At 42.8% G+C, this 17,365-nt stretch overlaps 1 protein-coding gene across 1 annotated transcript in view; it reads right to left on the reverse strand.

Moving 5' to 3' along the window:
• Window positions 1-237: 237 nt before the first annotated feature.
• The window catches only part of LOC147417765 (centrosomal protein of 135 kDa-like protein), a 71,957-nt gene continuing 54,829 nt past the window's right edge, over window positions 238-17,365 (reverse strand). The window contains exons 10-17 of the mRNA XM_086506720.1: window positions 5,015-5,081; window positions 4,842-4,907; window positions 4,652-4,759; window positions 4,369-4,499; window positions 3,618-3,684; window positions 3,385-3,522; window positions 1,367-1,437; window positions 238-1,043 (exon numbers count right to left, since the gene is read on the reverse strand). Of these exons, the coding sequence (XP_086362846.1) occupies window positions 689-1,043; window positions 1,367-1,437; window positions 3,385-3,522; window positions 3,618-3,684; window positions 4,369-4,499; window positions 4,652-4,759; window positions 4,842-4,907; window positions 5,015-5,081 (1,003 nt within the window). The 3' untranslated portion in view covers window positions 238-688. The remainder of the gene's footprint in view (window positions 1,044-1,366; window positions 1,438-3,384; window positions 3,523-3,617; window positions 3,685-4,368; window positions 4,500-4,651; window positions 4,760-4,841; window positions 4,908-5,014; window positions 5,082-17,365) is intronic.

A 17,365-nucleotide genomic window follows, 5' to 3' on the forward strand; every position in this document is an offset into this window, starting at 1 on the left:
GCTCTGGCTTCGACACTTTCCACAGCAAACATATACTAAAGCCATGGACTTCTGAGAGGTGTATAATCACTCTAATACACCTTGAAAAGAGTTCTAAACAAAAGTGAACAAGACATGCTCTTGTTTCCAGATGCTTCCAACGGTGCTTCCATCATTTCCAAAAAGCCAACCAAGATAATTGCCGACCACAACAAAGAAAGAAACACACATGTACCTCCCCACAGGAAAGAAAAGTGATAAGCCTCAAACTAAACAGCTGAATGATTGCTTATCATGTGTGAAGCGTTTTTTTGAGGTCAGCTCAGCAACAGCTGATGCATATTTACACGAGCAATCAAAGCTTTAAGCCAAAGTTAAGGACTTCCACACATGAATGACCATTGCGTCCCCTAGATACAGAGACGCCCCAAGGCCAAGTTACGGATGCAAACCAAATCAACTCGTTGAGCCTTCAAAGCCAGCTTGCTACCAGCACGTATGTAATCAATAGCTTTGTTGTCGCTGCTGCCGCTTCTTATAATAAGATTTGATATGCTAAATCCCACCACTATACACACAACACTGTCTTATGGAGTATTGACACTCTGTTTCAATGCTCGACTGCACTCCAGGATTACTCGAAAGTTGAAAAGCAGTCCTTGCACCTGTCCATTACGCAAAACAAGACTTCTTGGCTTTTCGATGTCAGCTAACCCTTGAGCTCTTCCTCGATCTCATCGAATTCCCAGCCTTCCGTTTCATCATGGGAACCTACATCAACATTATTCCCCTTGCTTTTATCTGGATTGGCACCTCTTTCTAGCATCTCCCGACGAGACTCTTCTTCAAAGAAGTCCTCTGGTTGCATTGCTTCTCTCTCTGATTGAGCAACAGGGTCGGCCCACCGCAAAGAAGGCTTACTTTTTGGTGAAGATTTTGGTGTCTTTGATTCAGACTCCCCTTGATATAAAACTTCTGGCCTTTCAACTGCCTCCACCTCTTTTCGAAGTTGCTCGATAAGAACGAAAGCCTCTGCTACTTTATCCCCAACATCATACTTAACCCTGTCATGCCTCACACACAGATCAACATTTGAATATACTAACATCAGCCTTTTGAAACAAAAGCAATAAAACAGGCAGCCCTACGCATTTTTCGTAGAAACAGGACAGCAAACCACAAAGACTAGCAATAATCCTCTACACAGCACTAACGTGTGTTTCAACACTGTATAGAGACACATGAGGCGTACAACAATTCCAACAGGAAGGAAACTCCTTGCAGAAGGACTAAGATCCAAATATCTTAGTTCAATCAACAACGTGACGATAGCTTGCCAATGAAACACATGCTTAGATACATCAATATCAAAAAGAAAAAGGATTACCCAGTTTCTAGAGCTGCAAATGAATCTGCTTCCTCTTTTAGGACTTCAACCGTTCGTAAAATGCTTACAATCTGAAATCACAACATAACATAAACTTAAAAGACGAGCCTCTGCATTATAGCAAATCCAACCAAACAGCAGTAATCAATATTAGCCTTGTATCTCTTATATTTCATAGTATCAAAAAATCATCTAAATTATCAAAACAAGCATAGTCATAGCATTATGCAAGAATCTGCATCTATCATAGAAATACAAATTTCATAGCTAAAACATGATATTATGATTAATACACTTCTGGCCAAAAACTGACTAATAACATCATGGCAGCCCATGACTGGAATCGAACCAATCAATTTCACCACCTGAAATAAGCGTATGTGCCACCGTGGAGATTCAACTCGCAGAACCGTGTGGAATATATCACTATTACTACTAGCGTTCAACACAAAGAGTCTCAATGCACTCAATGCAAAGCTGGAAAAATCCAAGCCTTGCTCATTAGGGTAAAAATGTGACTATCTTTTAGTAGGTACCCATATATCTTTCAAATTTATATTAGACCACCGAAGTTGGTGAGAAATGTACCTATCTTGCAGCTGAAATCACAATTACCTTGTATGTTTCTGCATACTCATTCACAATAGTTGGTAAAAAAATGTGGCTATATTTTCGGAGATACCACACACACACATGTATCTTGTGAATTTCAGCATAAGTTGAGATTGAAGTTTCTATGCATGCAATCAGGTGATCATGAGTTTGCTTCATTTACTTAAGTGTCTGCAGTTCTCACCAGAACATGTACGGCGTCAAATATCAGCACTTAAACAGTGTTTTTGTCTATTAGTCTGATAGTTTTTACAATGCCATTAAACATTATTGAAGTCATGAACGTATGAAAATACTAAGCAATTTTTAAGCGTGTTGTAGTTTAGTTCAAATATCTCAAAAAAATGTTCTCTGGTTCCAGGTGCACCCCTTTTGATGCAGTGAAGATCTTTATATACTTAAACATGCACTACATAAGATAATAGGTAAATATTTGATTTCCACAGAACTAAGTTTAATACAAATAAAAATAACAATATAGATATATAGTATATCATTTGATCCAAACTTACAAGCAACCCTATGCTCATTATACCCACTTCAAACACATGACAAGATAAAGGGAAGTGCCAGGTTCTAGATCCATGGTAGTCATCCACAACACACTATAACCATGAGCTGCATCACGTATCAACTTTGGTTTTGTTGTTTAGTGGTTTCAACATTTCAATTATGTTTTTGATTCTATCTGTTGTTCTTTCAACTATGTTGTTTTTAACAATCTATATTTATTAATTATCAAAATTAACTAACACAATATTCAATGAAAACAAACTTTTTTTCAAAGAAGACATTCAATTTAAATACAATGCATTGCATGTATGCTTTAAATGTGTGCCTTGCGCATTGCGTGTGGATCACATAACATTTGTGTGTATTATTGTCGACACGTGTGTGTGTGTGTGTGTGTGTGTGTGCGCGCGCGCGCTCGCCACTGCTTACTTTTTCGGCTGGGTTAGATTCTGGGTGCTATGAACAGTGTGGAGAGCACGTAATTTCCTCATGTTTCAGCAGATTCAAGTGGCGTATATTCCCTTCTTCAAGACATCTCTCCGACAGTCTCTTCAAGTTGCCTATGACTTGGACGAGCTTCCCGCTAGTCATTACGAGCTCTACTTTTGACTGTTTCTGATTTCCTGTTTGTAATATTCTCTATGGGTTTTCCTCAGCTTGAGGTTTCCCATTGGTAATTCAATACTAGTAAAAAAGAAAGTGTGTGTGGCGGCAGCAAAAAATTATATCTAAAAAAACAGCTTTTGACACAAATGTCTTGAATTGCAAACAAGAATTTGACTAAAGAGTTGGTATGATATAGGTTAACATCAACTTCACAAGGTAAACTTTTCCCAGACCAATTGTTTAAAGTTTGGAAAGGTGTAGCATATGAAGTTTTAAGCTATTTATACCTGTCCCTCCACTTCAAAATATCTTTGTTCAAGCATTCTTCTCTCTTTCACGACCTCAGTCCCACTTTCTGTTTCTGCTGCACTTACAAGGCTTTTACTGCATGATTTCATTTCTCCAAGAAACAAAGAAAGCTCATCCTGTATAATTAAATTTCGGACAATAGCACTATTGAGACTTCAACAAATTGCGATATAGTTTCCAAAGAACAATTGTTATGCAAATCTATGCTCACTTGAAGATATTTCAAGTTTACAAGTAGTGTCTGCAGAAATTGCTCCTTGAGACCACCCATAGCATCCCTGCAATTAAATATATCAGTTCAACAGAAACACAAGTGAGGACACAACCATTTACTCTGAATAGTGAATGTTAAATTTGAAAATAAGACATTCCTACACCTTGAAACTGAAGCTACATGTAAAGATTTGATACATTTTTCTCAAATAAGCCACAACTCAGGACTCGCTTAACAATACCAAAAAAACAAGGCACATTGAAGAGCTACAAAACTAGAAAGCAGGGCTAGTAAATAAACTTTCATGCATCCAGTGGGAAAAAAATTGAATAAGTTAAAAATGCTTGCTTTCATATAGATTGTGAACTAAAGGATAGCTCTTATCCATCCTTGGACTGTATTAGTTTGTATGTGGCAGAAGAATAATGCCAACATCAAAACAAGTTACCCCAAATTTCAACCTAAATTTTGAGTCTCCTTTTATAAATATATATTTTTCCCATGCAAACTCCAAGCACATAAATTATGCTTCCAAAATCAAGATCTCTTCATGCAAAATTTTCCTTGTGTATAATTGTAGATATACAGCAATTATGCCAACAGGTTGCACATGAAAAATACAACAATTTTCCTTGTGTAATTGTAGATATGCAGCAATTATGCCAACAGGTTGCACGTGAAAGAGACGAGAGACGACAACAAGAACAACAATATCACCTTTAATGGTGATTATGTCTGCAAAACTTACAAGGTATCCTTATCTTCCTGCTGTGTGCATGATGACTGAAGCTCCCAGGTGTCTTTCAAGAAGCTGACCCATGTGCCCAAAACATTCGCCTCTGTATTCTGCCCCGTGATTGACCTTGTTAACAACTCCTCCTGGGCTACCAAAAGAATCAAGTTTTGGTCAAAAAAGAGGGACAGTATCAACACGTTCACGTATTGCAGACACGGACTTCCACTGAAATGTACAATAGCGCACGTGAAATTTTTCACATTCCATCCATAAAGAAACTTTTGGCTGCACATACCTCGGCTGCCAGATGAGCCATGATTCCTGAGCTTGCTTCATCAAACTTCTCTTTTTCTTCTTGTAAATTAAGGTGCCGTTTAAGAGCCACAGCAAGAGATATGTTGACCTACGTTTCTCCAAATAGCCAAAATGTTGAATAGGATCATTTCTGGCAAATAAAATTTTGCAACTAGAATGCCAAAAAACACCTCTTTTAATTGGGCCTCCAGCTCATCTCGCTTCTGCTGGAGTGTCTTCACCTCTATTGCCACTCCCTGCATACCAGCAAGATTTCAAGTTTTAACTTAAACTAGCAGCCTGAAAAAGAGTTACGGTTGAACAGCATTCTTTCTTGGAAGCAACATCGAGACAAGAAACTTACCTTTTCTAAGTCACTAACTTCCTGTGCTTTGATTGCTCTGTATTTCAAAGCTTCCTCCTTCTGGCTCCTGCCAAATCAGAACTTGAGGACTTTAATATCAGAAAGCCAGATGACTGCTAGCTGAGAGCTGCTGCAAAAAATGCCGCACTCTAACGAGAGCCAAAATCAACAATCAAATGTACATCCCACACCTCAGAATGAGGATCCAAGTCTGCACCTAGTAAAATGTATTTGAGAGAGAAATGAAATGATATATTAACGTCTTCAAAGACCAAAATGACCCATGAGACCAATCCGTTACAAACTGGTGAATCTGATACCATGTCTAGGTACAAAAAAAGAGATATACCTAGATGAATCCAGCATAAGCCCAGATTCACCCTTAAAGGAAAGCGCAAGGTATAGACCCATGGTAGTCACCCACAAGACAATATAACCATCAGCTCCATCATGCATAGCATTGACTAAATACCACGACATCCCCACTAACGTCATCAGTGCCCAATAGTGCGTGTAGAACTAAACACAACACACACATGAGCATACATCAACACAAAGTTCAGCGTACTGAGTTTCTGTATGACTCTGGAGATCAAGGGCAGACTCAGCCATAATGAAGCCTAGCACTAAAAGAAGCATTAAATCGAAAAAATTAGCACAAAAATGAGGTACAAAAAAAGAGATACTAAAATGAATCTAGAAGTGCTACTAGCTAGAGTTGTGTAGGGTGTGTGTGACCACTGAGACAATGGGTGCCAGGGTGACATAAATGGTGATGAATCCATCCTCATTTGTACTCTGGATGTCGAGATAGCATGGCTTGAATCCTCTATTGTAGTCTCCATCAATGTTGTGAATCTCCTCTCCTCGGTCAAGGGCATCTAGATCTCCATAGCTCCAATGCTCGGTCAATAAGAGTACCGCGGGTGTAAGTATGAGCTGAGCTTTGCAGTGGTGGCTGCTCCTCTATCTGTCCACTGTCTGGTATGAAGAAATCAATAATCTGTAACTGGGAATGTCTCTCTCAAGATCTTAGTAAACTATCTCTATGTTTGTGTAACTCAAGTAGATACAATCCAAGACACCTCTGGAGAAGGGTCCAAAGCCCTCTCCGAATGGACAATGGAATCAACCCCGTATCTCGTAATACACTGTCACTGAGATACATAATGCATCTCTGTCTCTGGCTTTGTATGGCATAGGCGGCATATCCTGCTAGCTACTGGTATCCTTCTGAATCCACCAGTCTCAATCTCAAGCTGGTGTGAAGATGACCGTATCTTATCAATGGCACAACGTAACCCATGAGATAGATGGGTACCTATATAGCTCGGTCGAATCACAAACCCATCCCTTATGAGTTCGAGAAGATGCTCTTTATAGAAAGCCATTTTCGTGCCCAGCTCATGTGTCGGCTCTATCCATGTCATAAAATCTAATATCTAACCATCCCAAATGATTTTCTCATATTAAACTGATCATTTAATGTGGAAGAATAAACGGGAACAAGGGTTAGGATATAGACATGTGCTTACAGATCTATCTCAACACGGGGCCAATGGTAAAGGGGCCCAAATGAGAGATGGTCTGTCAAAGAGCAAGGCTAACCAATGGAGCTTAAAGACCTTAGGGTTAGCTTCATTGAAGACCTCCAATAGTTAGTGTTAAAAGTCCTTTGACCTTAGGTGAGCTAGGGCTGTGCTTGAGGTGGGAACCTAGCCCAAGCTTGAGGTGCTTGAAGTGTCAGAAAAGTCAAATCTTATCCCTACAAAGAGGGGGCGAGCCATGCAAGTAGGGGGGGTGGTTGCTTGACCACTCTCTCTCCCAAAGGAGACCCCTTGGTCAAGAGGCAAGTGAAACACATGTCAAGCCCCTAGCTGGGTTACCCTCAAGGAGTGTCCAAAGCCTATTGGTTGGCTTCACAAGGGGTCCAGTGATAATTAAGTAGATTTAACTAATTGTTTTAGCATTTATCAAGTCCTCTCTCTCAAAGGGGAAAGGGGGACACTTGTCCCAAGACTAGCATGCTTACTTGATATGCCTCTTGCTTGTGATTGGCTAGGCCTGGAGGGGTCCAATGAGTGTCACAAGACGGGCACCACGTGCCAATAGAAAAGAATTGATTGAACACACTTTTAGCACTTCAATAACAACTGAACTGAGAGAGAGAGAGAGAGAGAGAGAGAGACGACACGCGACACGGAGTGGCGGAATTCCACCCCAAAGAGTATTGGCCCCAAACCTTGGCGTCCCTTTCGGTATTTCTTTATATTGCATCAACACAGTACAAGCAGGTACTCGAGACTTTGCAACTTCTCTGGGAAGCATGCCTGAGAATGAGCCCATGCTCTAATATTTAAAGGCCCTAGGTCCCAAAAGCAGTTTACATGAAAAGCCTTCAAATTCAAAAGCTTCTGGTGCAAAAGCATGCCCGAGAATGAGCCCATGGCCTCATATTAAAAGCAGTTTACATGAAAAGCCTTCAAACTCAAAAGCTTCTGGTCCAAAAGCAATGCCAAAAAGCTGCCAGCGTATATCACGGAATTTCGTACAACTGCCACATCAGCAGTCAGCACAAAACGCGGAGCGTCCATACAGCTGCCACATCATTAGTTTTTGCGCAAGTCTTGCTTTATTTTAATTCCTTTATGTCATTGGGGCCCCATCGGACGGGGTCCCCATAAGTTGGTAGGACTTCTTCTTCTATTACTTGTTCTTCTTAGGGTTAAAGCCCCTCGGGTGGGATCTGCAAGTTGGCTCCATTCTTCAGGGCTTTGACACGTCAGCAGTTTGTGACATCTCCCCTTCTTGAAAGAGAGTGATCGTCTACGAATACAGCATACCTACAAAACAACTCAAGTTAGCTTTAAAAAATTTCCGAGGGTCATTCCGAGGGACAATCAGTTTGCTAATTTTTTGGTTAAGGAGTTGGCTTCTCCTTTTGGCTCTTTTGATCAAGGAGTTGGCTTCTCCTTTCGTCCAGTTCGGAACTCTTGATATGCTAGCGTAGTAAAATTAGGCATCACACCCAGACCGCACTGATCTTCCACGGGTGTCTTGATGTACTAAAATTACATATCCAGGCAATCTCATTCAGTTAGGAATATTTAGTAGTTGGCACATCACAATGCAACACAAATGCTCACATATACATGTTACAAGGTATAGAAACATAAAGTCGCCGATGAACACTTCTCCCACATAACCTAACAAGGTCCGGGCCGGGAGATATTCAACGACTCCCTCATCACTTCTCCAGCATAACCTAAAAAGGTCCGGGCCGAGAGATATAGAGGCCTTTTACAACCAAACGCCCCCCAAACCACAGTCTGCGTCGTTTGGAGGTGTTGAGAGTAACCACTGCTCAGACTTCTTAATACTCCTTCCGCATACCCATCCAGATCTGGGACGGGAGTCACAACGACAATATTTTTCAAGCATACAACCAAACGCTCCCCAGACATCCCGTCTGCGTCATTCCGAGGTTAAACAACACCAAAACAGCATTTCTCACTACTTCACCCGGGAGTAAAAATCACCAATCAATGAAATCAGTATTAAAATCAGAGTCAAACATTTCAAATCGGTACCAAGACACGTTCAAAACAGATACCATCCATTTCAAACAAATTCCAAACAGGATCACCAAACAAGTTCTCAAACAGAACTCGAACTTAAAAAGCAATCTCGAAATAAGCCAAGCAAGAAAAGTTGATTGACTTTCCATCCTAAAACTTGCAGCAAAAATTAGGGTTAAGATTCCTGCCTAAGGTCGTAGCCGACCACAAGCTCTTGGACAGACGGCGTTCCTCTGGCGGCGATGGTAGTCCAAAGACATAGCAATCACACTGGACCTCAAAGGTTTTTAGCTCGAAAAGAGACACCTACTGAGAGATGTCGAGAAATTTCAAGATATAATCTGCAAGGGTTTCCATGGCCAACATTTCAGGATACCCCACTCTACCAGAAGTTGCACTCCGAAGCAAGATATCAGAAGCCATATAACTTCAGGCAAAAATTTTCTTGTGAGCTTTCCAAGTCCTTGGAGTGTGCGGCTATAGAGATCAACATCTGCATGGCACTCCCTCTCAGAAAAAGCAGCATCTCAAAACAAATGTTGGATCCTTCTCTTGCAAGTGATCTTTATTGCGTATGCCCTGTAAGACATGAGCAATGAATACGGGAGCGCGCCCAATGCGCGATGTATGAAGGGTGAGAGTGGCTAATAAGTCCAAGGTCGGGACCCGAAGATACTTCAAGTGAAATTCCAGTAGCTCTGTCTGCTCTTTGGTAGGACCGGTATGCTTTCAAAAAAGCACACGCCTGATGCTCTGATACCACTGTCACAAGACAAGCACCACGTGCCAATAGAAAAGAACAGACTGAACAGACTTTTAGCACTTCAATAACAACTGAATTGAGAGAGAGAGAGAGAGAGAGAGAGAGAGAGAGAGAGAGAGAGAGAGAGAGAGAGAGAGAGAGAGAGAGAAATGAAATGAAATGATATATTAACGTCTACAAAAGGCCAAAATGACCTATGAGACCAACTGATTACAATGATGAGTCTAGTACCAAGTCTGGGTACAAACAAAGAAACTGATAGGAGTGCTACCGACTCCTATGGGTGGCTGGTAGGCTGATCAATGGTATCATGCCATAAAGGTACAAAGTGGGGATAAGTGTCACCATGATACAACGCAACACAGAGTGGCGGAATTCCACCCCAAAGAGTATTGGCCTCAAACCTTGGCGCCCCTTTCGGGATTTCTTTATATTGCATGAACACAATACAAGCCGGTACTCCAGACTTTGCACCATCTCCAGGAAGCATACCCAAGAATGAGCCCATGGCCACATATTTAAAGGCACTAGGTCCCAAAAGCATGAAAAGCCTTCAAACTCAAAAGCTTTTGGTCCAAAAGTAATGCCAAAAAGCTACCGGCGTAAATCACAGAATTCCGTACAACTGCCACGCCAGCAGTCAGCGCAAAACGTGGAGCGTCCGTATAGCTGCCACGTCATTAGTTTTTGCGCAAGTCTTGCTTTATTTTAATTCCTTTCTGTCATTGGGGCCCCGCGGGACGGGGTTCCCATAAGTTGGTAGGACTTCTTCTTCTGTTACTTCTTCGTCTTAGGGTTTAGGCCCCTCGGCTGAGATCTGCAAGTTGGCTCCATTCTTCAGGACTTTGACACGTCAACAATTTGTGACAATGAGCTTCAAGCATGAGCTACAAGGGGGGATCGACCAAAGCAAGCTAAGGGGTTGCTTGAGGTGTATACTCTCCCACACACACTCTCATTGTGTGTAGTGCAAAGTGCAAGAACTCCCTCTCCTTCTCCAAGCAAGTAGAGAGGTTGAGAGCCTACACCAACACTCTTGGCTATGGAATGCAAATCCAACCAAGAGGCATGCTTCAATGCTTAAGCTTTCCATCTTCATTACTATGCTATTATGTATGCTAGCAAGAAGAGTGATGATAAGTGAGGAACTAATTTTTTCTCCTATGGAATGTTTCTTCTTCCTCTTGGGATAGTTAATGCTTTCTACAAAGTTTATGTCATGCTCGTGATGCATGAAGCTTTCCATCTTCATTGCATCACCTAGGTCAAAAGGAACACAAAGATTGTATTGTACCAAGTCTCTCTTGATGGGAGAAACTATAATACAAATGCCTATTGGAGGGAGGACCGGCTCCACATAAATCCGGTCCTCAATTGTTGTCATGTTCTCTAAAACTCTCTATCTTGCAAATGTATTGTTCATGCCAAGTTAACTAAATGCTATGTTTATGTTGCTACCATCAATTAAGCTCGCCCTCTATGCTCACAAAGTAATTTCACAAAAGTACCTTCTCTAATTTCCGCTACTCTTAAAGTTAATAGGCCATTTCCATTACATTGGTATCAGAGCATTTGGTTTCTCTTTTCTTGCTTAAGAAGAGAGGTCCTTAAGTAGCCTATAAATGGTTGATTTTGTTAATTATATTAGGGTAAGTGGGACTGGGATCTATTATCGATTTTGTTGAACCCACTATGTGGGATATGGTGCACACCTCGGGAGCTTTGAACTTAATAATGGGGTCTTTTTAAACTTGCCTACGGCTTTACCATTATTGACATAAGAAGTCCGAAAGGAGCTATCCCTTAGCATTTTGCAATATTAGACCTACTCCACTACTCTCTATAATTAACCACTTCGAGCCGTGGGTGTAGAATCTAGATACTTAAGTGCCGATTTTCAAACGCTAAGAGGAGTGGCAACTAAGGTTTTGAATTGCCAAAGCATACACTAAGTACACAAATTTTGTTAACATGGCTGACAATAACCAAGAGAGAAGAATGAACATTGATAACTTTGATTTGCACATGAAGTGCTAATGATGATGCTCCCATATTTGTCAATTATCTTGTTACTAGGTTGCAGCAAGCTATATGCAACTCTGCTTTGCAAGCCGAAGTTAACAACTTCGCAATTATGGGATTACCCTTCCTCTCCAAGAGGAGAGAGAGCTTAGGAGGCCTCTTGAAGAGACCCCCAAAAGAAGACTCTCTCCAATGCAAGAGGAGGAATCCAAAGAGCAAGAAAGTAATGAAACTTTAAGTTCTTCTGAAGATGTGGCTCCACGAAGACGGCGGTCTAGACGATCGCCAACTCCTCCCAAGAGGAAAAGATCTACACACAGTCCGTCTCCTCGTCACTCCGAAAGGGAAGAGAGGAAACAAAGGAAGAAAAGGGCAAGAAAGAGGTCACCCTCTTCACCTTTCTCCTCTTCCGACGAAAGCTATGGCTATTCTCCTAGAGAATACAAGAGGGGAGGACATCGCAAAACATACCCTGTATGGCGAAGGTCACAAAAGCTCAAGAAGTTCAAAGAGGGAGGAAAGAGTATCTCTTCTCTCACCTATGATGGCACCTTTGGTGCCACCGACAAAGTATTGGCCTTCATCCAGCAATTTGATGCGGCCTTTGGAGACGAGGGCTTCACGAAGTCCTCCAAGCTACGCCATGTAGCTATGCACTTCCAAAAATCGGCTCGTCATTGGTGGGCTAGCCTTTGTGGCAATGGCGAAGCCCCAAAGACATGGAAAACTCTACGAGTTTCCATCATGAAGCAATTCCTTGCAAGCGATGCAAAGGACAAAGTGCTTACCGAATGGCGCAGTTTGAAGCTTCTCTCTTCCATGAGTCTATCCACAAATACGTAGACAAGTTTTGGGACTTTGTCACAAGACGGGCACCACGTGCCAATAGAAAAGAACAGACTTTTAGCATTTCAATAACAACTGAACTGAGAGAGAGAGAGAGAGAGAGAGAGAGAGAGAGAGAGAGAGAGAGACGACACGCGACACAGAGTGGCGGAATTCCACCCCAGAGAATATTGGCCCCAAACCTTGGCACCCCTTTCGGTATTTCTTTATATTGCATCAACACAGTACAAGCCAGTACTCTAGACTCTGCATCTTCTCCAGGAAGCATGCCAGAGAATGAGCCCATGGCCTTATATTTAAAGGCCCTAGGCCACAAAAGCAATTTACAGTGAAAAGCCTTCAAACTCAAAAGCATCTGGTCCAAAGCAAAGCCAAAAAGCTGCCAACGCAATTTACGGAAATCCGTACAATCCTGCCACGTCAGCACCGCCAACGTGAAAAGCGAAAATCCGTACAATTCTGCCACGTCATCAACCAGTGTGATTTTCGAAAATATGTCACGTCATCAGCCAGCGTGATTTTCGGAATTATGCTACGTTATCAATCTGCTTCACAAGTTCTTGTGTGTGTGTCTGAGCCCTGCTTTATTTCCTGTTGCTCTGCCTCTTCACTTAAGGGTTTAGGCCCCTCGGCCAGCATCTGCAAGTTGGCTCCATTCTTTAGGGCTTTGACATGTCAGCAATTTGTTACATCTCCCTTTCTTGAAAGAGAGTAATCATCCACGATTACAGCATATCTGCAAAACAACTCAAGTTAGCTCAAAAAAAAATTCCGAGGGTCATTCAGAGGGACAATCAGTTTGCTCTTTTTATTAAGGAGTTAGCTTCTCCTTTCGGCTCTTTTGATCAAGGAGTTAGCTTCTCCTTTCGTCCTGATCGGAACTCTCGATGTTCCCGCATAGTAAAATTATCCATCACACCCAAACCGTACTGATCTTCCACGGGTGTCTTGATGCACTAAATTACATACCCAGGCAATCTCATCCAATTAGGAATATTCAGTAGTTGGCACATCACAATGCAACACAAATGCTTACATATGCATGTTACAAGACACAACAAATAGCGCCGTTGAGCACTCCCCCGAGACAAACGGTCTGCGGTTTGAAGCTACTCAACGACTACCTCGTCACTCCCTCCGCAAATAACCTAAAAAGGTCCAGGCCATGAGCTCAAAGGACTGTACAACCAAACGCTCCCCAGACCGCAGTCTGCATCACTTGGAGGTTCAAGCATACAACCAAACGCTCCCCAAGCATCGGCCTACGTCGTTCAAAGGTTTTCTAGCATACAACGGAACGCTCCTCAGGCATCGGCCTGGGTCGTTCCGAGGTTCAAACAATACCAAAACAGTATTTCTCACTTCTCCACCCGGGAGTACAATCACCAATCAATGAAACCAGTATTAAACCAAGGTCAAACATTTCAAATCGGCACCAAGACAGGTTCAAAACAAATACCATCCATTTCAAACAAATTCCAAACAGGATCACCAAACAAGTTCTCAAACAGATTTCAAACTTAAAAAGCAATCTCAACATCAGTCGAGCTCGAAAAGTTGACTGACTTTCCATCTTGAAACCTGCACCAAAAATTAGGGTTAGGTTCGTTCCATAAGGTCATAGCCGAGCCAGCATGATCCATCAACTCTTGGACAGACACTGTTTCTTTGGTGGCGATGGTAGTCCCAAGATAGCAATCGCACTAGACCTCCAAGGTCATCTGCTCGTGAAGAGACCTCTACTGGGAGATGTCGAGAAATTTCAAGTTATAATCTGCTAGGGTTTCCATGGCAAGCATTTCAGGATACCCCACTCTGCCAGAAGTTGCACTCCGAAAGAAGATGTCAGAAACCATATAACTTCGGGCAAAAAATAAATAAAATCTTGAAAGCTTCCCAAGTCATTGGAAGTGAACGGCTTGGTAGCTATAGACATCTGCATAATACTATCTCTGAGAAAAACTGCAGCTCGAAACAAATCTTGGATCCTTCTCTTGCAAGTGATCTTAATGGCTTATGCCCTGTAAGACATGAGCGGTGAAGACGGGAGCGCGCCCAATGCGCGACGAAGTAAGGGTGGAAGTGGCTAATAAGTCCGTGTTGGAGGACGAAGATGCCTTGAATAAATTCCAGAAGTCTCTGGTTTGCTCTGTCTGCTCTTTTGTGGGACCGGTATGCTTTCAGAAAAACACACGCCTGATGCTCTAATACCATTGCCACAAGACGGGCACCACGTGCCAATAGAAAAGAACAGACTTTTAGCACTTCAATAACAATTAAACTGAGAGAGAGAGAGAGAGAGAGAGAGAGACGACACGCGACACGGAGTAGCGGAATTCCACCCCAGAGAGTATTGGCCCAAACCTTGGCGCCCCTTTCGGTATTTCTTTATATTGCATCACCACAAGACGATACTCCAAACTCTGCACCTTCTCCAAGAAGCATGCCAGAGAATGAGCCCATGGCCTTATATTTAAAGGCCCTAGGCCCCAAAAGCAGTTTACAGTGAAAAGCCTTCACACTCAAAAGCATCTGGTCCAAAGCAAAACCAAAAAGCTGCCTGTGCAATTTACGAAAATCCGTACAGTCTTGCCACGTCAGCATCGCCAGCGTGAAAAGCAAAAATCCGTACAGTTCTGCCACGTCATCAGCCAGTGTGATTTTCAAAAATCTGCCACTGTAAGGTGCAGCAAAACGAATGTTTGAACTTTGCTCAAGACGAGTGCTCCGAACTGTGCTCAAGGTTCCTTTTGTTCTTATAGAAGGGAGAGTCCGTTCTTAATGAGAGAGTGCAATGATCACAAACAAAGTGAATGGACACTGTGTGTGCAAGTGTATGAGACTGAGAGATAGAGAGAAGAGAATACGACACCAGAGACGTTGTAAAACCCTCCTCCAAAGGCCCCACTCTCTATGGCGAGAGCGGTCTACTTATGATTGCACAAATCTCTACAATGCTTGGACTTGCCGACGATGTCGACGACAATGAGGACGACGACGAGACGGGCTGAAATCTGAAAACTCTAACGGCTGAAATCTGCAAATCTTTATCTGCTGGCTTCGGACTCTATGTCCGAGACGATGTCGATGGCGACGATGCGACGACGACGCGCTGAAAACGCAGATGCTGAAATCTGCGTTTACCGGGCTGAAACTGCAAACCTTGCGGAAACTGACCGTGCGGCAAGGAACTGTTGCGTGAAGGTGAGATCTGCGAGGTTCGGAACTTGATCTGCGGTGTCTAAAGGCTGAAAACTGAAAACGCTGGGGGTTCTTGGGGTTCCGTCGTGGAGAATCTGCAAAACGCTAGGGAGTGATGCAGATGCTAAATCGCTAGGGCTGAAAATCTGCAAATCTGTCGCCGGTTGTCTTGCTAGGCAAAACGCTAGGCTGATCTGTTGTTCTATTGCAAAAACGCTAAGGCTCTTGCTGTCTTGTGGTAGCCGACGCTGATCTGCTGAGCAAAAACCCCACGCTAGTCTTAATGAAAAACGCTAGGGCTATGGGAGTCTGCTTGGAGGAGAAAACGCCACCAAGGGAGCTTCTTGCTCAGAAGTTGTCTGTTGAGCATTGGTGCTCCTACTGCCTCTTCGGCCAATTAGTGCTAGTCTAGGTTTGCTTATATACAAACTTACTCAATTTGCCCTACCTACTTTCCAACAAAAGTCGCTTAAAAATAATAAGTGAAAAATGTCAAAAATAGGGAAAATAGGTTAATTGTGATGAGCGCGCGGCGGTGTGTGCAAGTGAAAGAGCATGCGAGGAAGTGCAGTGTGTGTGCAGAGAGGGGAGGCGAAGGCCAGCAGGAGAGGAAGCGCTAGCAGAAGAGAGAGGGCACGTAAGTTTCTCAAGGGGATAAGTGAGTGAGTTGTTTGAAACTCACTTACCCTTTATTATTTGTACAAGGACTGAGCGCGCGGAGATGTGTGCAAATGAAAGAGCACGCGAGGAAGTGCAGTGTGTGTGCAAAGAGGGCAGGCGAAGGCCATCAGAGAGGAAGCGCTAGCAAAAGAGAGAGGGCACGTAAGTTTCTTAAGGGGATAAGTGAGTGAGTTGTTGGAAACTCACTTACCCTTTATTATTTGTATAAGAACCAATTTAATAAGCTAGTGGCCAAGTTCAATGTGAACTTGGCCAAAGGTTAATAACCTTTAAAATGTACATTAAAGGGGGCCATTCCGGCCTTTAACCCAACAACCTCCCACTTAAAGGCATAAATGGCGCCTTTAAGCTACGTGACTCCCACCATCTCGATGCATAGATGATGATGTGCTTTGGGTAAGCACTTAGAGAGAGCATCTGCTGGATTTTGTGATGTATGGACCTTAACCAATGTAATAAGGCCATCCTCAAGCACTTCTCGTATGAAGTGATACCGCACATCAATATGCTTTGTGCGTGCATGAAACATGGCGTTCTTTGCAAGACATATGGCACTCTGGCTATCACAACCAAGCATAGGTGCCTTGGCAGGCAAACCAAACTCACTCCATAGGCGTGCTAACCAAATAGCTTCTTTGAAAGCCTCAGTGGCTGAAATTCAGCCTCTGTCGTAGACAATGCAACAATCTTTTGCAATCTAGAACACCATGAAACAGCACCTCCCGCAAGAGTAAATACATAGCCACTTGTGGATTTCCGTGTATCCACATCACCAGCCATGTCAGAGTCACAAAATCCCTTCAACTCCATTGGTCCTTTACCATAGCAGAGGCATTTGTTTTTAGTCCCTTTCAAGTACCTCATAATGGACTTCACTGCATCCCAATGCAACCTGCCTCGATTAGCCATAAATCGGCTCACAACTCCCACTGCATGGGCTATGTCAGGCCTAGTAGCAACCATAGCATACATAAGTGAACCGCAAGCTGAAGCATAAGGCACACTTTGCATGTCATTGACTTCTTCCTTTGACTTGGGACAATCATCCTTGGAGATCTTGACATATGGCTGTAATGGCACACCAAGAGGCTTTGCTTCAGCCATGTTAAATCTGTCCAGCACCTTTTCAATGTACTTTTCTTGCGACAAATACAATAGGCGCTTGTCTCTTTGCCGTGTAACACGCACTCCAAGTATATGTTCAGCTGCCCCAAGGTCTTTCATTGAAAACGCAGATTTCAGCTGCCCTTTAAGAGCATC

Source organism: Adiantum capillus-veneris, chromosome 30 (assembly GCF_014529385.1).
Source record: "Adiantum capillus-veneris isolate H3 chromosome 30, ASM1452938v2, whole genome shotgun sequence".
Lineage (NCBI taxonomy): Eukaryota > Viridiplantae > Streptophyta > Polypodiopsida > Polypodiales > Pteridaceae > Adiantum > Adiantum capillus-veneris.